The 23,685-nt window shown below is 36.9% G+C and overlaps 1 protein-coding gene across 44 annotated transcripts in view; it reads right to left on the bottom strand.

Moving 5' to 3' along the window:
* NRCAM (neuronal cell adhesion molecule) overlaps nucleotides 1–23,685 on the bottom strand; it is a 164,151-nt gene that overhangs the window by 31,044 nt on the left and 109,422 nt on the right. For 33 of the 44 annotated variants that reach the window (XM_074560949.1, XM_074561045.1, XM_074561215.1 and 30 more), the window contains 14 exons: nucleotides 22,160–22,291; nucleotides 14,417–14,560; nucleotides 13,327–13,438; nucleotides 12,828–12,994; nucleotides 12,597–12,744; nucleotides 11,955–12,079; nucleotides 11,040–11,069; nucleotides 9,581–9,682; nucleotides 6,442–6,639; nucleotides 6,258–6,328; nucleotides 5,142–5,367; nucleotides 4,750–4,865; nucleotides 677–881; nucleotides 353–475 (listed from right to left, as the gene is read on the bottom strand). In XM_074560949.1, the coding sequence (XP_074417050.1) occupies nucleotides 353–475; nucleotides 677–881; nucleotides 4,750–4,865; nucleotides 5,142–5,367; nucleotides 6,258–6,328; nucleotides 6,442–6,639; nucleotides 9,581–9,682; nucleotides 11,040–11,069; nucleotides 11,955–12,079; nucleotides 12,597–12,744; nucleotides 12,828–12,994; nucleotides 13,327–13,438; nucleotides 14,417–14,560; nucleotides 22,160–22,291 (1,899 nt within the window). The remainder of the gene's footprint in view (nucleotides 1–352; nucleotides 476–676; nucleotides 882–4,749; nucleotides 4,866–5,141; nucleotides 5,368–6,257; nucleotides 6,329–6,441; nucleotides 6,640–9,580; nucleotides 9,683–11,039; nucleotides 11,070–11,954; nucleotides 12,080–12,596; nucleotides 12,745–12,827; nucleotides 12,995–13,326; nucleotides 13,439–14,416; nucleotides 14,561–22,159; nucleotides 22,292–23,685) is intronic. The other 11 variants (XM_074561127.1, XM_074560295.1, XM_074562642.1 and 8 more) reach the window with 1 other exon arrangement.

The following is a 23,685-nucleotide window of genomic DNA, read 5'->3' as shown; positions in this document are numbered from 1 at the left end:
TGATCTACTTGTAATTATATTTTCACTGCAGTTAGAATACAGGATTTCTAAGTGGTAGTATCTTACTTCTAACTTGGCTGTCGATTGTGTGTAGGACTTCACTTTTTTGTGAAGCATGGTTTGAAGAAATAAGGTAATAGAAAAATGCTAATCTTGCACTTAAGCAAGTGAAGTTTTCCAAATAGAGTCATCTATATTGTCACAAATACATTAATCTTTTCCAAACTTGACATCTACAATGCAATCATATCTTTTGTACATAAATTTAACATAATTTTTTTCTTAATAAATGGATTGCTATTTAGTAGGCATACTGTCTAAGTTAAGAGTTATATAGTCGTAATTGACTTACTTGGCTGAAACTTCAGTATATATGATGTCAAAACACCATTTGGATGGGTAGGGGAACCCCACTCCAGAGTCAGAGAATCCAACGTTGGGTTAGTAATCTTCAAAAAGGAGGGTGAGCTAGGAACTTTTCAGAAGAGCACACAGTAAATACAAAGTAGATTAACTTAAAACAGCTCATGACTTATTAATTCTTAAAATTATTACTGTATTGAGACAGATTATTATTTTCTAATGTCCAAGATGCAAATTCAGCAATTGCACCCTTAGTGTTCTATTTCTAAATAAACCACATTTAAGTTTATGCTCTACCTTTCTCATTTCATACCTCCTTCAGGGGTCTTAAATACTTTGTCTGGGCTTGCTGGTCCTTCTCCTTTACCATTAACAACTCTAACATTCAGCTTGTAAGAACTATAGGGCTCCAGCCCTGGCAACATTCCAAAAGTCTTGTTTCCCCTGAAAGTCAAGATCTTTTTTTCTACATGCCGCTTGCTCCTTCTGGATAGACTCTGCACTTTCCAGTAGTAAACCTAAAGACAAAAGAAAGTCTACGGTGAGTGTTTAGGTGTTCTGATTTTACAAACTCTAAGCTTTTCCATGAGTATCCGTGAAGTACAGGTATGAATAACTGCGATTTTAATAAGTTCAGGTGAGAAATTGCGTAGAAGCTTTCCGGCTCCAGAAACAGATCTTGTCCAGAAATAGTCATGTCTACACAACTGGGTGAAGGTGAAGACTATCACCTGACAGTTCTGCTAATGCTCAAAGCCAGTTTGACACAAGTTCTGGTTTGGAACTGCATTAGTATGTGATGGTTCTCATGTCAGCAAGTCCATCTGAGAGGCTGGACTCATTCATACCATCCATTCTTGCAGTAAGATGTCTACATAGCTTCTAAAGCAGACCTGCACTTTGCCACCTAGTTATGTCATACACCTGACCATGCTATTCCCTGTAATGTGTAAGCCAAGTAGATATCTTTAAGTAGGAAAGAAACCAAAAGATTTGTCTGGGCTGGAAAAATACACAAGTTCTGAAAGGACTCTGAGGTTACAGTCATGGAATGATCTCCACCTAGGGACAGAAGACTGTTCCTCCATTTATGTGACAACTAGATCAGGCCACAAAGCTGATTCTGGTGTCCAATTTGCTGATCAAATTTCTAAGAAACTACAGATGAGCCTCAGAGGTAATTACCTTGACTGCACTCTTTACTACACAGTCTCTCAACCATGATATCTGGAAAGATATTAACAGTTGCCCCTACGAAGACTTGTGTTACTCCTAGGATTGTCACCTTCAAATACATCGTAGTTCATTTTTCACAGCATATTTTCATGCATGTATGATCACACACTGAAACTGATAAAAGCAATATAAACGGGTAAAATTCTGGTTTCATTTCAGCCAACTGCAAAACACTTCTTTAATTAAGGCAGCTAGGATTTCACATATGAATTCAAAAAAGGGAATTGTTAAGACTTACAAAGCCCAACTAGATAGCTTATAAAGCAATGTTACACTAACACCAGCTTTCTATTGCTAACAACATATCATTTCACTCTAATCGCTGTTAAGTGCCACTGTATTTTGCATGGCTTGAGTTAATGTTTTTCAACACTGCCAGCTGTCATCCTGGAGCTCTCATCCTACCAACTACTGTACAAAGCCATTTACAAGCTATTAAAAGCTTGAAGTGTTGGTACTAGTAGTATTGAAACTCATCAGGTACGGTTCGTGATATTTTAAGAACTGTTAGGCAGTAACTTCTCACAAAGCACATTATTATAGCTGGGTCATCACTTTTCACTAGCCAGGCTGAAATTAAAAGACAGCTTTAATAATCTGGGTTTGATAAGCAGTGATTTGGAAGAGGAATATAACAGTAAAAGAGACTGCATCACATTTTTCACATACTGTATTGAATAACCACTGAATTCATAAGAATAACAGGAAAAAATGGCAGCAGTAACAGTGAAAAGCATTTTTTTTTTTTTAAGATTTCTTCTTAGGTTTGAAATGATTTACAGTACAACAGTATATTGAGTATTAGCTAGATTAATACAAAAGCAAAATATGAGCGAAGTGCTGTAGACTGCTGCTAGTTAGATGCCTTCCTGCTTTGTTCATGCATTTGTCTTCATGACATGACCCTTTAGAGAAATATCCCTCACTTTATTAAGAAACAAGTCCCTAATGCTACACCGCATATTGGGCTACTGTCTGAAATAATTTTATTAATGAGGAAAGCCTGAGTTTGCTAGTAAGATTTTGATGATGTGTTTAAAAAGAGATAGTCATGTGCTTTGTAAGCTATGTCAATAACTAAGACACTTAAAGTGTACTCTGCATCCATGAAGTTTTCAGCTTGTATTCAGAGAAAGCTTTGTAACAATAAGTATCCACTAGGTCTTAGGACTTATCATGCCTTGTCTAGTTTAAACCTGTTTTAGCTTGATTTAGCTGTATCTGCAAAAATTATTTAAGAACTTCCATTGCATCTGCAACTTATTGAAGGACATACCATTGTCTCATTTGTCCAAGCCATAACAGCAAAACTACTTGGTGGTCATATCTGTCGTCAATCCTGTGACCTTGAGCTTGTTTTACTCGTGATTATTGACTAACTTATTTTAGTTTCAGTTTTGCTTAGCTTTGTGTAATTGTGTGGTTCTCCTCCCCACAGAAAAAAAGTCATACTGTATACAGAGAAGGACTAATACGCTAAACAGAAGAAACCATGGCATGACTAACCTCTTAGACCAAGTGGAGAGGAAAGTGTGCAGCCTGTTAGCAAATACAGGGGAGAAAATAATCCTCAAGAGACTCCAAGTCTGAGGAAAAAGAAATCTCTATCTAAACATGGGATGATGACAACTCACTGTAATCATGCCTTTAACACCTGATGTATGGGCAGATATTTGTATCTATGGATTTTTTTTGTATTAATTACCTTTAATAGAAATTTGGTGATTTGGATTATGAGCATTAGCATTGCTGTAACTGGATTAATAACAAGCATTAACTTTACTAAATTCTAACTCCTTAATCTTCACATAATGGATGCTTTCTTTTGGTTACCCATTTGTCTGTGAAATACCAGGTTGATATGAGACTGTCATCTAATGGATAAGCATCTAACAGACTAGTAAATCCTGTTTCTCAGCCAAGTTTATTATCTAGGGCAAAGCACTACACAAATTACAAATACTTATGCTAACTCATACAGCACTAGCTTAAGTCCCTGTGGACGATATTTTGTGCCAGGTAAGTGACATCCCCATACCAGGAACTCACATTCATGTGGTAACTGAAGTTACCTTTTTATAAGTATATTCATTTTATAAGTATGATGTACTTATAAACGATGATTCTCCTCCAAATATTCTTTAGTCTTTTCATTTTTCAAATATTTCTTTTTCTTCCTTTCATTTAAACAGAAGTAGTTCAAATTTGTCTTCCCAAGTAATCTATTTCGGGCTGTGTAACTAGTCTGCTTTATTAGAACATACTTACTAGTATACTTGCAGAGGTGCAAAGAGGTATTTATTTTTTATTTTCTTCTATTGTTGCATAGGAAGTCAGTATATCCTCTCATTCCACTCTTCCCTCCACAACCAGTCTACCATACTTCTGCAGTTTCCACTCTTGATTTTCTTCTGATGGACTTCTAGTGCAACCTCTGAAGCATATTTTGCTATCAGATTTTCCCTGTTCTCCAGGGACACCAGTTCCCCCCGTTTCTAACCTTGAAGTCCTCCTGTCTCCCATTCTCTATTCATTGCAGTCTTTTGTCTCCAACACAGCCTTCTCGGTTATCATCAAACCCAGCACATTATTTTACACTGAGCTTCCTTCAATTATGTGTACACTCCAAATCTCCTGCCATTTCCTATCTCCTTAAATTGAGCTTAAAAAACTGAACTTTTTCCTGGCCTCCCAAAAGACACAGCACCCAGCATAAGCTAGCAAGTGGCCAGTCACTCAGAATTAAAGATACGATTAATCATATTATGGCAGAAGATGAGTAACCTTAGTATTAGACCTAGAAGAGACTCCTACAGAAACTATTTCTCCTCATCCTTTAAATATCCTTTTGGAATAAGATCTGTAAAACTATTATAATTTTTTTAAATCTATGTAATACCTGCAAATTTAATTGCAAACATCCCATTTTTCTTCAAGGACAATGTCAGAGGAGGATACTACTACAAGGCTGGAACAGTGCTGAACTCTAAATGAATTGTATCAATGCTGTTCTTCTCAGCAAAATTTCTGAGCTCACTGAAAAGCAAGAGTCCTCTTATACGTCAATTACTTCAATCTGGATACAGTCTCATATAGGAAGAGTGATCTATTTTAATAAATGAGTAACAGAAAACTTTTGACAGTACTTACTTTGTACCCTTGAAGGTGTCCTCGGACAGTTTTTAGTGGAACTGTGTCCCAATGCACCTTTGCTAACGTGCTGTTAATAACGTGAACCTGCACATTGCCTGGAGCAACCATTGGCACTATGTGGAAAGGATGCAACAAATATCTTGTTAGAATGAGACATTACACAAATATTGCACTCAAGGAGAAGGTTAAAATTTTCCTATGTTGAAAATCTGACCTCAGGATTATTACTAAAGAGTATTATGAAGCCTAATTACCTCAAAATTACTAATTATAATTAAAAAAATAACTACTATCCTCCTATTTCAATATTTTAGCATTTTAAATACCCATTTAGGTTACACATTTAGTTGCTTCTAATTAATACAGTTGAGTCAAACTACAAAACTTACAGTCTTCCCCAGAATGTCCAATCACCTCTGATGGCTCTGGTGCATACCCCAGGTCATTTAAAGCTTGTACTTTTATTTCATAGGGAACAAAGGTTGGTGTACCAGACACAATATATTTGGATACATTTGCAACTATAACAGATGTCCATTCATCATCAACATCTTTCTGACGCCAGCTGACTTTGTACTGAAGCCCTGGTCCATTAGACTGAAAACCTGTTAAAGACTGAAATGAAAGGAGTAAATGAAATTATTTTAAAAATACTCTGAAGCATCTGAAACATCCAAAGTCACAAAGGAAGTATACCAATTCTTCTTTAGAATTTTACTGAAAATTTACCACTGTGTTCTGTGACAGAGAAGTACCGCTGAAATTTCCAAACTGTGCAATTTAGCTTTTACAGGAGGCCAGTTCAGTTGCTTTTCATTCATTAGTAAAAATCACACTGAATGGTGATTCTGGCTAATTCTCATGCAACTATAGATTGTGATTTCTGTATACATATTTTGTTGTCAAGTATTTCTTAAAAAGTGGAAAAGGGAAAAACAGACTTAGACCAACTCCCTTTAAACAGCGTTTCCTAGACAATGCTTCTTGCCTGGGATGGGAAATTGGTTCTACACAGCTCTCCTCGAGCTCCTTTCACGATGGTAAGGGCACGATAGAGAAAACTTTTCCACAAAAGTTTTTTAGTGGAAGAGTGCATGGTAATCTAGTTTATCATAAGAGTTGAGGGTAGAATTAGGATTCACATTAGAATTTATTCTAAAAATAAAACCCTGCTTAAGATAAACCACAATTTACATATTTAAGTTCTCCCAAATTGGCAGCAAAACATCCTGTATTACCAAATTAATGGCTTATCTTGAGAAATCACTCAAGGAAAAAATGGCATCTTAAATTATTATTTTTTTTTCCAAAATGCATGCAGCTTTTCCCTGAAAATGAAGACAGGAAATGCTTGTATTTTACTCTATTTCAAGAATGTTTTAAGCAAGCAACTCACTAGGTATTCTTATAGCATGTTCACAATTAGATCATTATTATTTCTCTAAAAAAATGCTACTCACAGACCTGAAAACAAACAAATGAAACCTCGAAAAAACCAAACTTACCTCCCATGTTATTACCAAATTATCAGGTTCTGAGCCTATCCCTTGTACGTTAGGAGGATTTTCATCAGGGTCTAAAAATAAAATATTTACATGTGAATGAGAATGACTGCTGTTTGCATTCCAAGCAAATTCTACGCCATTCATAGTATAAATCAATCACTGGTAAGCAGGAATAGTTATTTACTTGCAGATTTTGTCAGGTACTGCTCAGATGGTTCACTCGGTTGACTTCTGCCAATCTCATTGACAGCTATCACACGGAATGAGTAGTTGACGTACGGAGACAACTTCAACTGTACTGTTGTCTGAGTTCCAGGAACTTCCGTCTGGTGATGCCATACCCCTGGTTCATGAAGCCCATCTTCATATTCAATCACAAAGTCTGTAAACAGAAATTGAATCCAACTTTATGTCAAAACTTGCAACACCTTCCTCAATTAGTGTAGGCATTTCTGAATGAGCTACTCAGAAGGGAGTGATCCAATCAATGTTTTTAAAAATCATGGAAATTGAAATGTACGTACATAAACCAGAACATAGATCTATAATGTGCATCTTAAAAATACTGCCTATGTGGAAATATAATAGAAATACTGTTATAATTTGGTATTCTTACTAATGCAGCTACCTGTCAGTTAACACATTATTACAAGAGCTCTCTCAGGTACTGGATTTTAACGTAACAGGAACCCTTGAACTATCACAGTGAGAAAGTGGGACAAGATTGGAATTTTGATGTGAAAGTAATATTTGGCTGACAAATACATTGGTCTTGGTTGTATCAAGCTGACAGTGAGCAGTACCTGTACAATATTAAAACTCTCTGAGTACTCCATTCTCCCCAGTGAGGCTGCCTTATTGAAGAACTATCTAAAGTCAAGAACCAGTACTTAAGGAAGGTTTTTGAGAGCACTTCTCAATACCTTCAAATTAAGTCAAGGAATGTATGTTCAGAAGCTAAATTTCTTGAGAGTTCTCTGTGTGAACATTACGATGATTACTGTTAAGACCCTGCAGAGTATATAACCTTAGGGATAAACAGGTTTGTAGAACTCCAAAAAGAAAATCATATTCAGGATCAAAGACAAAAGGACATTTTTCTCAGCAGTGAAACAGATAAAAATCTTCCTGCTCTTAGGTATGAGATATAAATTCTGAAACACTTATGAGGAATTGTTAGGATACAGTACATAAATGGGAGAAGAACACATAGTCTGAGTACATTCCATGGAACCTTAAGTTTAGATATATGAAATTTACATGAGCATCAAATGTTTGCGTGTTGTGTGACAAAAACTTTCCCCTATCTCATGTATAGATGGGGACAAGACTTCAGAATATGCCTCAGAATACATCCTGTTTGCACTACTAAAGAAATTCTGAGGAACACCTAGAAAATGCTTTTGGAAGAACACTTACAGTACCACATCGAAATGATCCACAGAGTTTGAAGAGCCAAGATGTTCAAGAAGTAAAACAGATTAAGTAGTACTAATTGTAGCCTTCTGGACTTAAGGTTTGCAGAGTTCATCCTGACCTGAGTAGTAAGAAAGAAGGAGAACTGTCCCCAAATTACTGCCAGAGTTACAGTTGGTGCTGTGTGCTCAGAGATAAAGGCCTTAGGATGGGATGTTTTCTGGACCAAAGTCTTTGTTCAAAAGGTGAGACTACTACATGCTAGGAAAAAAAAAGGCACCAACAGAGTTTTTACTACTGCATTTTGTTTCCCTAGTAACTAGCATTCTGCCTGCAAGTCTAGCAGAACAATTTATAGGACGCTTCAAGGAAAAACACTCTGAGATTTCACAGAGACTCTAGCATGTCAGTCCTATTACTTGTGTAAAGCGATCACTCATAATGAAGTGCTATCTTTGAGTCTTGATCCGCATTTTGCAGTGACAGTAGCAGCAGCACCAGCAGTAACAGGCTTACTTACAAAGCAAATGCCTTATTTTGCAGGCTCCCGGGACCACACAGCAATATAAATTGTATCATAATTAAAACCAGCGTTATTTAGTCAGAAGGATTCAATTTCCAATATCAGAGTGCATGCAGTATCTTGCTTCCAGAAAAACTCTGACATAAGCCAATACCAACTCGTATCATCTCTTTTGAAACAGTGTAATGTCACTCATAGAAAGGTAAGACCTGTGTCTTCTGGTTAGAAAAAAATGAATATGCTGATACAGAAGTATATGAATAAACCATAACTTAAATACAATTCAACTCTTTGCATTAAATTTTTATGTATTATATTTTTAAACGTATATTACTAGTTGATATACATTAGACAAGTCTGAAAGCATAAAACTTCAGCAAAATCCCTTGGTGTTTCATTAAAATGCAATCAAAACCTTTGCTGTGTTCTGAGATGTCTGAAATTCTGTTTTTACAAAACTTCCTTTCCAGATGCCTGATCCTTATGATTTGTGTTCAGTCTTGATACTGACCAGCATCAGACCCCGGAGAGCAACACTCAATAAGCTAGCCTAACTTGTTCATTCCCAATATAATGTGTACAGTGGCTGTGGCAACTTGGGACAGTTATTAACTACAAATACACTACATAAAAAAATTAAATAATTACATTAAGTTGCTCATAATGAAAAAGTTGCACCGACAAATCTTTCTGATCCTATTATTTTTTGGAAAACAGTAAGATCCTTCTTCCTTCCTCTTAATTTCCCCCTCCATTCTTTCTGTTCAATGTAAGTAAGAGCATCTTTCATCATGTTCTACTGGGAGGAGTAATAGCATATAACTTCATGTCTCAAAAGTTTACAGATGTTTATTTTCTCTGTCTTAGGGACCTGCTTTATTCCTTCAACGGTCTGGACAAGAAAAAAAAACAGAAAAGCTATCTGTCTTACATTTTTACAAAGAATAAGATTCTTTATCAGTACTGATGGATAATCCCTAAAGATATCGGTACTGATGCTATTTCAAACTCACGGGAATTACAAAGGAGTTAATGCAAGATGATAGTAGCTCTCTCCTTCAGAAGCATACAACTAATGAACAAGTCTGCTCTCTACATATTCATAAGACTGGACCTTGTCAGACAGAGCTCACATCAGTATCAACTTCTATGTTAACTAGCACAAGTTTTTGGATCAAAAGCCCAGCTCTGCAGGGCAGTAAGTCAGTCCTTCTGCTTGGCTGTACAATAGAGGACATTCAGTTATGCAAATAAATAGCAACTGCAGCAAATAAATTTACCATTCTTCAATGTCGCACACAAAATTTATCTCATAACTCTTTGGATATGCGAACAGTAAAGGTTAATGCTGTTAAAGTAATGCAATAGATATAAACCAACATACTTGTAATGGGGCTGTTATTTTCGTCTCCTGGTACCCATGAGAGTTCAACGCTTCTTTCCAGCTGACCTGTCAATTCCAAGTCAAAGGGTGGATTTGGCCGAGCTGTAAATCAAATGAACCTAAAGTAAACAATCATGCCAGAATATGTAGTTTCATCATTGAAAAAATCCTTACATTCCAATCAAAAGAATTCCACAAATACAGCAGGGCAGATCTACTCACATAAGCACGATGTAATGATCATTAGCATGCAATTGTTACAAAACAGAGATAAAATGGAGAACCGATGTATCTGGAAACTTCTACACATTAACAAGAATCTATATTTGATTTTTTCTATGTCTGATTGCACTGTGATACAAAAAAATGTAACAAGATGCAATGAATTATTAAATCTGTGTTCAGTTTATCTTTGAATGATTATGGGTGGTTATCTAATGTAACTAGAAATATGTATAAAACATGGAAAATAAAGAAGCATTCACATCAAAGAAGCTTTTCTAGAATCACTACAAATATTTTGAACGTGAATTCAAAACAAATATAGTTCAAATAGAAACTAATTGAAAGTTACTAAGTGTTTTAGATTTTGATGAAGTTTTAAAAAAATCCTGAAATACCATGCAAGCTGTTAATATACATCCTTATAATGCATAAAGATGTAATTGTCCATTCCAAATTGCTGAAAATAGTTCATTATATGATTTGTTACACAAAAATCAAGACTAATGAGTAGGTTCATTTAAGAATACATAAGCATTTTCACTGAATGTGATAGGATTTACATAAAAGTGCTTAAGATGCTCATACTTAAAAGCGTTTTTAGGCATATTATACTGCATTTTAAAACCTAAATTCAGAAAAAATTGCTACCAAATTAAAGGCTGTATACTGTCAAAATTTAAGACTGTACCTGCCTGACAGATATGGGGAGGGAATTTTGGCTTTAATTTTAAAATCCTTATTAGCAATAAGTCAATATGGTCCTATCCATTTTATGAGTGAAGTAAAATGAAGACAAACAATGAAATAAAGTACACCAGGCCTACAAAGCTGTCCCCCAAAGCAAATAATTTGGTTGGTGCAAATTCTTTGATAGTGAATTAGTTTTCAACAAACAGCTGGATTTACCTTTTAGATTTTTCTTTTACTACATAACTAATTTGCGTTACAGTGCTCTCTCTATAAGAAAAAAATTATCACACTGTAACCAACCTTATTTTAAAATAAAATCTCTGAAAATCATTTATTACCTAAAATACAAAGCAGCCTGCCCTGTAAAATTCTAAAGTCCAGTACTCCAGTAATGAAGCAGTTGGTAAAATGGGATGAAACCACACACACACACACACAAACACAAGAAAAAGGGGAAAAAAAGAAAAGATGCTGCACTTTGCAACAGGCAAATGAGAAATATATCTGGCAGATGATGTAGAAGGAGAACTTCATATTAGTTTACCGTAAATGATAGCTGGAGTTGGGGGAGCAGCTGAAAAGAACATTAATATAAAGGATTTAATCAGTTAGTAGCCAAAGAAACAGAATACTGTAGGTAGTTAAGGACTATAATTATTGGAGACAAAGAAAAGTTATCTTATTTAGAGTAAATGGTTGATGTCAAATAATACATTGATAGTTTTTCACTGAAAAGTTATATAAGTATTTTTGAATATTTTAGCCATTTTTTAAATAAGGATAGATCAAGAAAATAAATAAAGCAAGGAATCTTATAAAAACTTTTAAATAAGTATGAGATGTTTGGTGTATGTCATTCCTGGATAGGTGTAAGATTAATACACAATTTTAAAACACAAGCATACTTGACTTTGAATCTCAGCTTGAACTCAGGTACGGATCATTCAGGACATTTACTTAAAACGTTCTTACAAATTGGGAGAAGGGGCAAAGTAACATATTTTACAACAATCTGCAATCACAGAAACTTAAGAGAGAGAACTACTTTAAAAAGAAAAACCTTGAAAATACATACAACCAAGCACGTTCAATCTTTCTGAAGCATAATTTAGCTGTGAAAGAGATTCCTGAGATAACGTGTTTGTGTTCAAATACTCTGCAGTATGTAATCTACTGTGTTAGCTCAGATGTGATCCAAAGAAAAACCTATACAGCATGAAACTGAATGCGTCCTGTAGCTATGGGACCCTTTTTTAAGTAGCTGATTCAAAAGCAAACTTTAGGGTAAGACTCTATTTTTAAAAAACTGAAGCACATGTACAAATAGGTGACATTTCCTTTGTCCTGTCCTAGAAAACAAATCTACGTTTGTGCTTTTCATTTTAAATCTAATGCTGTTTTCATACTTAACAGTAATTAAACACAGTTCTGCTATCATAAAGTTTGAGAGTATTCTTACCAACAACAGTAAGCACAGCACTTGCTGAAACACTGTCCAGAGTAGTATTAACTATGCAAGTGTATGTTCCATCATCTTTATCAGTTACATTCATAATGGTCAAGTTGTCTTTACCAACTAGAAACCTGCAAATACAATAGATTCAGCCACTGATTTTTCAATAACTGGTACTGTTATAAGAAACTTGCATAAGACATTATCAAATCCCATATACTTGTGTATTTCAGCAAATAGGCAGACTGCAAGGTAAACTATGCTCTTGACCATCTTCCCACAGTAACTATCCTAATGTGCTTTTACTTCCAAATATACTCAGACAACTTTTAATTATCTGTGATCTAGAGCAAAATAGTTGTCCATTATCCCTTTGGCTTCTGATGCCAATTATTTTCTTACAATTGATATACATGGTCAATGTGCACCATTAAAAATTTTTACACCTCAATTTAATTTGAATTCTATCTTAATATTTTCACCACACTAGGTGAGTCCTTCAGTCACCGAACATGGGATAGCGATGATATTTATCAGTCGTCTTCGGAAAAAGTCAATAGGTCAATATGTTCCTTTCAAAGATCAGGAAAAGGAGCAGACAAAAGAAACTAGAAAATTAAAAATAAAGGAAAATTACGTTGTCCATACCTTTCATCACCTGGCAGTTCACCATTGTCCTTCAACCATATAACTGTTGGTAATAAGGTGGAATCATGTTTTATTATACACTCAAATGAAACTTGGCCGTATCTCTGAATCACTTTGTATTCTGGCTGTTTAATTATCATTGTTGGATCTGAAATTTAAAATTGCTATTAGATATTTAGAAAGTCTGAAATTCTGTACTAACCTGTGATGAAAGAGTGATTCATTTCTTACCTTTAACTTCCAATTGCACCTCATTTTGTATCTTTCCTAATTCATTCCTTGCTACACACGTGTATGTACCAGAACTATCTTTTTGAGCCACTGGAATTTCCAAGGTTCCATTGTCATGGAAAACGTATTCATTTCCACGCAGGATGCTGCCTTTCACTCCCTTAAACCTTTATATAAAAAGTAGTATCATTATCCAACATCATCGTTAAATTCTGTTGTATTTCATTATCAGAAAATGCAAACTTGGGACTGCCACATTAGAAAATACAGACAGAATCCGATAATGAAATTTAAACTTGACTCTGTAGGGATAACTAAACTGTTGTTACGTTAAGTATGTTTTGTATTGTATTTGTGTTTTGTAATCGGCATATATTTAAAAATACACTATTTTAAAATTGTAGAAAGAGTAAAAATAGTTTAAAGTTTTAAATGTTTGTTTCCATAGATACAATTGGCTCTTTTTACATAACTCAAGCACAACAACACTATAGCTTACCATTCAATTTCAGGCTTAGGTGAACCAAAATAAGCACAGTCTAGCAATGCGGGACTATCTGCGATGACTTGATACAGTTTATTAGCAGCAGTTAGAATTCTTGGTGGCTCAGCTGAAAAGACAAAGGTATCTGGATATAGATACGAAGATGCAGGTAGAAAATACTAAGATATCAAGAATGGCCTAAGGAATTATACATTAACATCCTTCTCTGAAGTGATTTCTGGTCTCAGTCTAGGTCCAAATATGTTCTACTGCCGGTAGGCTGAGGAAACATTAATGTAGGAGAGTTATCTTATGAAAAACAAATGCATCTTCCCTGTTTACAAGTAATAGGCATGGGCACCAAAGGCAATGATTTCATTTGGAAAATTTAAATCAGAATATACTTCAAGAAGAGAAACTCCTGGGAACAGACTGAACTACATAATTCGGAATAAACCTGCAGGCAGAAAGAACCTAAGATGCATTTTTGGTGAAACACCTACATATTTTAAAGGAACTACAGTGTCGCTCAATCAAAAGATCTGCCTGTGCCTGCAGGGAAGTCTTTAGAGGCCATTCCGCCTCGAATTTTGCTACTAGCTTTGTTAAATTCAGCTAGAAGAGTTAGAGATATCACAATATCTCCTAACTAGAAACACATTCTTGGGAGGCCTTCAAGACAAATGCATAATCATGTGCCCTTGCAACAGCAATTTAGAGATCATCTATTTAACTGATCCAAAACACCCACAATCAATAAGAGAGTACTGAAATATACCAACTTAAAGAATATTAATTCCTGCCTTATTTGTTATGCTTCCGTTTGCTTGATTTATGTAAACAAACAAATAAAAAAGAGATAAAATTTCTTCCAAGATTTCCAAAGCTTTCACAGCTATTATTCTTGCTTAAGAATAGTGAAAGTGAAATTCAGGAATATCCTACAAAAACCACAGTATGTATACCCTTGCCTTTTACAGGGCTCAGGAAATAACGTCCATTCCCACTGAAGACCTCAAGCAAGGCTTGAGCATGCAACCCGTACAGTAGCAGGAGACAAATGAACATATAAAAAAACCTGAAAAATATAAAATCTGTTTCTTACCCAGAACATTCACAAATGCGTTTGCTAGCAAGTATCCATATTCATTAGAAGCATTGCACTGATAGACAGCACTTGACCTTTCTTGCACCTGTGAGAAAATAATGGTATCGCCATCTACCTTTCTGCTAGGATCTTCTGGGGCAACTGTTGGTGTAAAGAAAAAAAAAATTGTTTTTCTTAAACTGCCGTTGGATGATATGTTTCATACTTCTGAAAAGAAGCAGCAACTTGAAAGACCAATATGCCCTTTCTTCTGTTTTTCTGGGTGACTGTTCACTGGTCAGATGTGAATTTCCATATGATTAAGGAAGTTACCCCAGTTCTGCAAATATCTAACTCAGGATGGTAGATTTCCCATTTTTTAGGGTTTTTTGTTGTTGTTAGTTTTTCAAAGCAGTAAAGCTGAGATCACATTTTGCATGGACTACAGAGGAAAAATACTAATATGACAAGATTCAGGCAAATACAGACAATATCTACAAAAAAGAAGGAAGTATTTCTGAGTGTCCGAAGAAAATTATAATAGAGGGTGATTAGAACTTTAAAGGTCTCTGTGACTTGAAGGTTTCAACTTTTCAAATCAGTTGTTATACTATAAATAATTATCCAAACACAAAAATAGCCTTACTCCGTTGAAAACTCTCAGAGTAAAACATTAGCAATTCTTTCAGACAAAATCAAGTCTTCACAAGAGTAGTGACAGCAATTCAGTAGGTGGCACTCTTTCCCTTTTATAAGAAATATACAATGCCATTTCCTCAACTGTTCTGTAGTAGCCTGAGCTGTCAAACAGCTCTTGCATCCCAGAAAAACTGTGAATATAACTGAAAATAAAATTCTGAGATATCAGTGAAGAATAATAACTGTCATTTGTGATACAACTGGATGGAGTTAGAGAGGTACAACAGAGAAAAAAACTTAGCTTGTAACACTGCACTACATAAAAATGCACAAACAAAAATTAAGTAAATATTAAATCAAAACACAGCATTGCATTATTAATATTGAAACTTAATGGTGAAATTATTTAATATTAATATTAAAAGTAAACGCATATATGCATAAATAAATACATCATAGTTTGGTTGTATCATCAAGATCGATACCTGTATATATTATTGGAGCCTGAGAAAATAAGTATATTGGTGAAAGACATTTTAATATAAAATCATTTCTTATTTCTTTGGACTCGTAGAAAAGATTCTGTTACTGAATTCTCTAAGAGAGAAGAATGAAAGTGGACAGATTAATGGGACCACAGTTCTGTGCTCCTGCTTAAGGGTATTTCCATCTTGGGTAAACTCTTAAGGCCATTTTGCATTACACCAATTTCTAAACAGATGCCTCCAGACACACTTTTTGACTCCGTTTTTAACCCGTATCTTCCATCACTCTGAGTTCAACTCAGTATCACAAATTCAAAACTTTCAGAAAGGAATGAAAAGGTACTACTGGAATTTTAAATGCTTATTCTCCAGGCTTCTGGATTGCTGCAGTTATTTTTCTCCTCTTTTCCTTTACTTCTTATTGTGTTCCACGTTCCCCATTGCTTCCTATTCTATGTAAATGCCATTTTCATTAAAAGATTCATGGGCTGAAAACAGACGGAGCAGGTGAGTAGCCCAGCAGGCAGGCGAGTCAGCTGTGAGAAGTGGTCTGTTTCTGCATACAAATCACTGTTAAATGGAAAATACGCACACCCGCCCTCCCAGGAGGTAGGAGATCTGCCCGCGGCTGTTCCAATCACAGCTACTTCCTGCCCCGGGCTCTCGGCTTCCCTCCACTCATGCCCTCTGAATCCTGCAGCGTTTTCTGCACACAGACAGATCTTTAATGGGTGCGCAGACCTCCCCCCTTCACAGACACTCCCGTACATAATATCTTACAAGTTGATGGTAGGGACCCTTCAGAGAGATGGAAGTCACTAGTCCAATCCCCTATGACTGACGAAGGAACTGAATCTTAAAAGAATGATCTAACCATTAAATTGTCGTCTTAAAAAAAAGGGTAGCATCTTCACTTCGCACTGATGTATTTAAGGAAAAAAAAAAGAAAAAGAGTTGTTCTTCTCTTTTAGCAACATGGTTTAGTGATGGTTTTTGTCAGTTGATGGTTGGACTCGATGATCTGAAAGGTCCCTTCTAACCTAGACAATTGTATGATTCCATGACTCGCTTATTTGAAGGAAAGGATGTAGGTGCCTGTTCTCAGAAAAGGCCTTCAAGCTATGGGTCCCAAGAGGAAAAAAAGAACAAACTAAGGAAAATGTTGGTTTAGCCAATGCTTCCTTTTGACTGGTCTGGCCACTTGCATGCTGAAGGGCACTGATTTTAGAAAGCTCTCTGTTAGGACCTGTGTCCATTCAACAGTCTGTTTTCTGACATGCTTCATCCTCCCACGCAACACCAACATATCCTACATGTCTTTGTCCATGTACTACATTGTGTTTTGCAGGGCCAGGCCCTAAAAGTTAGATGCTGTACCATCCAGCTGCTAATGATCTTAAGCATGCACTGCTGCACTTGCACACACAGGATGGCTGAGGTTGGAAGGGACCTCTGGAGGTCATCTGGTCCAAGTGGCTTCTCAACCAGGGCCACCTAGAGCCAGTTGCCCAGGACCGCGTCCAGACAGGGGAAGGATCACTTCTGTCGACCTGCTGTCAATACTTTTGTCTAATGCAGCCCAGGATAACACTAGCCTTTTTACCACAAGGGCAGATCACTGGCTTGTGGTCAACTTGGTGTCCACCAGGATGCCCAAGTCCTTTTCTGCTAAGCTACTTTCCAGTTGAGTGGCCCCCAGGCATGTACTGCTGCTGCCTGGGGTTGTTCCTCCCCAGGTGCAGACTTTGCTCTTCTCCTTGTTGTACTTCATCAGGTTCTTGTCATCCCCATTTCTCCAGCCTGTCAAGATGCCTCTGGATGGTGGCATGACTATCATGTGTATGAGCCACTCCTCCCTGTTTTGTGTCATCAGCAAACTTGCTCCTCAGCTGAAGGGCACTGATTTTAGAAAGCTCTCTGTTAGGACCTGTGTCCATTCAACAGTCTGTCTTCTGACATGCTTCATCCTCCCACGCAACACCAACATATCCTACATGTCTTTGTCCACGTCCCTCGTACACTCTGCCCCATCATCCAGATCATTAATGAAGATATTAAACAGGACTGACCCCTAGGGTACACTGCTAGCTACTGGCCTCCAAGTAGGCTTTGCGCCACTGACCACCACTCTCTGGACCTGGCTGTTCAGCCATTTTTCTATCCACGTCACTGTCTGCTCATCCAGCCCATACATCAACAGCTTGTCTACAAGAATCTTATGGGAGACAGTGTAAAAGGCCTTACTGAAGTCCAGGTAAACAATATCCACTACTCTCCCCTCATCTACCAGGCCAGTCATTTATTTCATCACAGAAATTTATCAAGTTCGTCAAGCATGACTTCCCCTTGGTGAAGCTATGCTAACTACTCCTGATAGTGTTCTTGTCCTTAATGTGCCTGGAAACGGTTTCCAAGATCAGCTGCTCCATTACCTTCCCAGGGAACAAGGTGAGGCTGACCAGCTTGTAGTTCCTTGGGTTCTCCCTCTTGCTCTTCTTGAAGAAAGGAGTAACATTTGCTTTCCTCCAGTCTTTGGGGACTTCTCCCAGTTATCGTGGTGGATCAAAGACTACAGAGAGTGGTGTTGCAATGACATCTGCCAGCTCCCTCACTTGTAGGTGCATCCCACTGGGGCCTACAGACTTCCGTACGTCCAGTTTACTTAAATATACCCTGACCTGACCCTCTTCCACCAAGGGTGCATCTTGCTCCAACCTTTCCCCCAGTCTCTGGGGGATTAATTGATCAGACACTTGAGAATCTACAGGGTCAAACCAAGAGTGAACCTAGACAACGAAAACAAGAAACTTAAATAATCCAGTTTTGCCTTACTCTACACCTTAGAGCGAACTGACAAAGATTTAATTTTGGAAGAGATGCGACATGGAAGAAGATGCCCTTTTCCTTTTCTTACTAATCTCACTTGCTCCTCAGAAAATATTTTCTTATGATCACTGAAATTCTTGTTTCCAAGTTTCTGATTCTGATAGTATTATTACCTCCAAAGGGACAGCAGGTTACTACCGGACCGGTTATAGCTGTGTCCGTCTTTTGATGGTCATCTTTTGTGCAGAATAAAAAAACCTGATTATCTAAGGTTTTCATATTTGCTGCAGTTCCTAAGCCAGATGCACAGTTCCAACACAATGGCAGCAGAAGCAGCAGATAAATGTCTGCTCTGTCAGTCCTGTCCTGTCCTCTCCTCTCCGAGACTGAAATCCTTGGGGCATCCGAGTCCAGCAGATTTCTCCCTACCCTCCCATGGCTGTGGTGAACAGGTTGTGTGTGTACACACAGAGAACACGATGGATGACGAATCTCTGAGCCAGGGATTACCAAGGCCTTTCAAAAAGGAAATCTAAGGGCTAACGTTTCTCCCTTAAATTCAATGTGATTACTAATGGAGACTAACTAAAACCTAAGGTTCAATTTGAAATGTGATATAAACAAGTGAAGAACATGTTGAAAGAAGGTAAACAGCACCTTTCAGTGCACTACTCTGTATAAATCTAAGTGTGCGTATTTAATATTTAATAGCTCATCATGAACTATAAACCACTGAACCAACAAATTAGTCTTTTGTGCAGTATTTGCAATGCCTTTCTGAAGTCCAATTATGAAAGTGCTTCCCCTTCCCAATTAATCTGGGTTGTTACTTTCTTAAAAGTTGAGATACTTTATGCATGGCTTCCCTTTTGTAAAGCCACACTGAACATCTAAGCAGTAAAACACAACGGATTATGCAGCGGTATAAATAATGCAGATCTTGAGTGTTAATTGAAGCACAAGGCAAGGCAGAGTCATGGCCTGAACTTTCAATTGCTACTTGCCAAACTAATTCTAATTGACCTCAACGGGACTGTGCGTGTGAGTTCAAATTACTCCTGTGAGTAAATATTAGGAGGTTAGGTCCTTATCACCCCAGCATGTCTGAAGCAGCTTTCTTTTCAGACACTCCGGAGTTTTTCTATTAAGCGCCGGAGAAAATTAATTAAAATATTTCAAAGAAACCTAATATGTTCCTTTAAAAATATCTTTTTACTCTGACTAATAAGATCTGGAGCAAAATTTACACCATTGCAATTTTTTTTCATAGGTGCTTAAGACACTACATTCTGCTTTATTCTTCCCTTTTCCCTTTTGGTTTTTAAGCTTCACCCTTTGACTGAGATATAGACGAGTGGTTCTTTCCTCAACATTCCCCGTTCCTTGTCTGACTCTATTATGGCAAAACAAAACCGGAAGAATTAAGCATCTCCCAGTTGTGCTTTCCAATAGAAAATTAAAGTATTGCAAACAGATTACTGGGCCGCAGGAGGCACATTGTGGGATATACGATGACAGCAGGGCTTTGAAATTCAAATGTAGCTCTTTTTCTTTGAAATCCTGCCATGGGTGTATCTCTCTCAGCACTGCCCTGAAGCTGAAACAGCTGCTTTAGTTTCCTTTTACAGTGATTCACTAATCATTTGGTTGGAAGAGAGGGGCTCAATTCTATAATTTAGTAACAAGTGAACAAAAAGGCACACTGTACTCGGTAGTTTCCAGACCAGCTTTTGAAAACTCAGAATAACAGAAAATCACAAGAATCTTAAGAACTGCACTTTCTGTGATCACGATGCTTCTCTTTCTTAGATGCTCTGACAGACTCAGCGTACTGGAGCATCCAATCAACTTGCACTTAAATATTTAAGGTGGATAAAACTTCAGCTTTTCTCAACAGTGAAAGTGACCTTTAATGTAAGGCTGAGCTACTCAGTTACTTATTTCCTCTGTTCTTTTTTTTTTCTTTCTTTTTTTTCCCTACTGAGGTTGAATGGATAATTTAATTAAAGACTCTTAATTTTTACTGAGTTCCCATCAATAAGACTCTGTGTACTGATTCCTCAACGCCAGCCAGCCAATATATGTTGCCCTCCTGTTTGGGAAATTCGGTGACAGCCTACAGCTGCTTCTGAAAACTCTCTGTTTCTTGATGTTTTACTGCTGTCCTGCAAGAATGCAGAACACATCATTGCTTCTCTGGAAAATATACTTGTCTGTTATTGGAACAGCATGTCCTACAGCTTTGACAAGGAAGCAGCACGAGGCAAAGGTGAATTTCATAGCCAAGTGAAAAACATTTTACTAGTCAGGAGCCCTGAAAGGAAGAGTTAAACTATCAGGACAGCAGGATAAAAATCTCCTAAAAACAAACAAAAAAAGGTAATGGTAACTACACAGAAAATAGTAAGGAAGATGAGACTACCCAAAACACAGAAAGGAAAGAGCAGGACAAGTACCAAAGTTGGATTATAAGGCGTGCATTATTTATATATTGTAGGTAAATATATCAATACAAAATTACATTGATGTTTTCCTGTAATACCATTGTTTGATGAGGTGGTTAATGCCAGCTTACGTACCTTATTTAACCAAAGGAGACTTCTCATTTTAAATCTCAGGCTGGAGAGCTCAACTTACATTTAATTAGGATTCCTGAAATAGGTTCTTTGCTAAGTATTTTTATCTGTTTCAATATATACCCTTAATTTCCTCCCCAAAATTGCATCTCTTTCCCTCCAGTTTAGTTTAATCTCTCTTATATCCCAAATATTTTGAATATATCTAATGAGGGTTCTCGTTTACCTATTGCTATTTCCTAGATTATCACTGTAGAGAATCCTCCTCCATATCCCAAACTCTGTGACATTTACTTCATCAACAGACTTAAATATCTCCTAAAACTCCTGAAAGTTACACTGTCATAAGACAGAACAATTTTAGAGCACATTATCTCTCAGGACTCAACAGTGTACATTGTGTATTTTATGGTTCAGGGTATGCTGAGTGCAAACCCAACTGAGAACACCCTGCAGTGTCCTCCAGCAAGTTCTTCCCAAGTAAAGTTGTCCTATATATAGCAGCTATCTCGTGTCTGTCATACAGCATCGCCAGTCATAACACTGCAACAATTAAGTGACTGAATCACCAATTCAGGGTTGCTTTTCTTACCCATGCACACAGAAACAGCTGTTTTGCTGCCTTACGGGTTCCTGTTCTTTGACACCTACTTGGCACAAGCTGTTTGCCAGGCACTTGCTGACGCACTCAGTCAGTTTCGCTGCTGCTGCTTTTTCGTGCTGAGGCCTAGAAGGCTCAAACATACTCTAAGCTGCAAAGCCTGCAAAAGCGCTCTGTATATCCACAGACGTGAGGACTTCACTTTTTATATCATCTTTATGATTCCTAGGCAAAATTAGTGTTGCAGTGGGGCGGCAAAGGAGAGATCTGGCAAACACGACTGCCACAGCAACATAATGGTAAAAATTACACCCCAGCGAAATCCCCATCAAAGAGGCACAGCGCAGCTTTGTTAGTTTGGCCCCACCTCCACAAAGATACTACCAGCAGAACACCAGACAGAACACCCGGGAGTACAGTCACAAATTTTAGCACTCTCAAGCACATTAGAAGTGTATTTTGTTGTTTCACTTTTATGAACCACAGTATTTTTATCACCTCATTTATAACTTAGTATTACCCGTCTGGCAAAATCTATTCAAATACATGCTCTTCATTTATATTTGAAAAAAACCACCCTGACATTCCTCATATTCTCCTACTCATCCTCCCATAAGGTAATTAAGAATCTTACTTGCTATGGGAACACCATTTGCTAACCAGCTTATATCAGGCTTTGGGTTGCCGTTAGCTCTGCAGATCAATGTCCCATCTTCTCCAGGAGATAAGACCAAGTTTCTGGGTGCTGTTATCCAGTATGGGGCAGCTGGGGTTAGGGAAAGAAACACAGCAAGTGTTTTCCAAAATTATGTACAGAAAATCATAAGACACAGTCATGGTAACCAAAAGATAATTCAAACAAGATATGTGTGAGATATAGACTTACACTTACACTGTTAATTTTTTAAATATATATAAATATATATATCTCATACTCAATGATTAATTGGCAGATTATACTTTGGCTAAACTGAGCTACTGGCTACCCACTGCATTAAAATTCTGAGATAAGCAACAAGAGGGTCTTTGTTTCATTTAAAGTTGCCTGCTTTGAATCTCATTTTCCTTTCCTAACAAAAGAAAAATTTATCTGAGTATGGCATCTGCAGAGCCTAGGGTGGTCTTCTGATTAATTTCAGAGATACCCATGTTCACAGTAGTTAGGCTGTTAGAAATGAATTTAGGTTTGATTACATAAGAATATTTCCTGTCACAGGTGAAATTTAGAAATGGCAAAATCCTTGGTCTTGCTGAATTCAATGGGGGATTGCAATGGGGCAAGATGTTTACCTGAGACAGCTGAAAACACGCAGAGATCAAAATGGATGGAAGACTGTCCTTAACAAAACATATTCATCTATGTCTCCATCTCTTTTACAATAAATAACCATAAATAGCATGTTATCACATCTTGCAATTAAATTTCACATTTTGGATTGATGGACAGATGCAAACAGAAAATTAAACTTCTGCTGTTAAAAAGGAGGTTGAATGTGATCATAAAATGATGCTGGTCTACAATGAAATAAATGCCTATTTAACATGCAAGATAAGCACTACAGTTGATTATTTCAATGACTAATTAGCTGTCATTCCAGTTTTTTTGTTTCATGGTATTCAAAACATACTTACAATTCCTATTTGGACAAAGAGATAGCAAGTGTTTTTTAGAATTAGTAAGACATCATCTTGGGTAAAACACATAAAGACGACAGAAAACCAGAAATGTTGATTAAGAGAAAATGGAAGAAGAATATAAGACCATAAGACAATAGTAAAATAGAGAAGAGAAGGAATTTGGTCTGTATGAATGGAGAGCAGAAAGATGGAGAAAATAAGGAGGAGATGAAGAAGACAGAAACAAGGAAAAGCAGTCTAATGACAGATAATCAAAGGATCTAAAATAAATGCAGCACTGGCACAAGCTAAGAAAGTATTTTACTACTGTTGCAGTACAATCTCAATTTAGCCTGATGCTTTACAAAACAACATATTAAAAAAAATAAAGAGAGATTAAAGATAGTTAAGTCCTTCCAGTGGTAGAATTCAGTCGGTTTAATGATCATTTCCTCAGTTTTTTTTTTTTTTTACCATTATCATTTATCGTTTCAGCTACATTTTGTCCTAGAAAGCTTACTTCAATCTTCATCATGAACACTG

This window comes from Larus michahellis, chromosome 1 (assembly GCF_964199755.1).
Source record: "Larus michahellis chromosome 1, bLarMic1.1, whole genome shotgun sequence".
Taxonomy (NCBI): domain Eukaryota; kingdom Metazoa; phylum Chordata; class Aves; order Charadriiformes; family Laridae; genus Larus; species Larus michahellis.
Note: the sequence above shows the minus strand (reverse complement) of the source record. Positions and strands in the feature narration are given on the sequence as shown.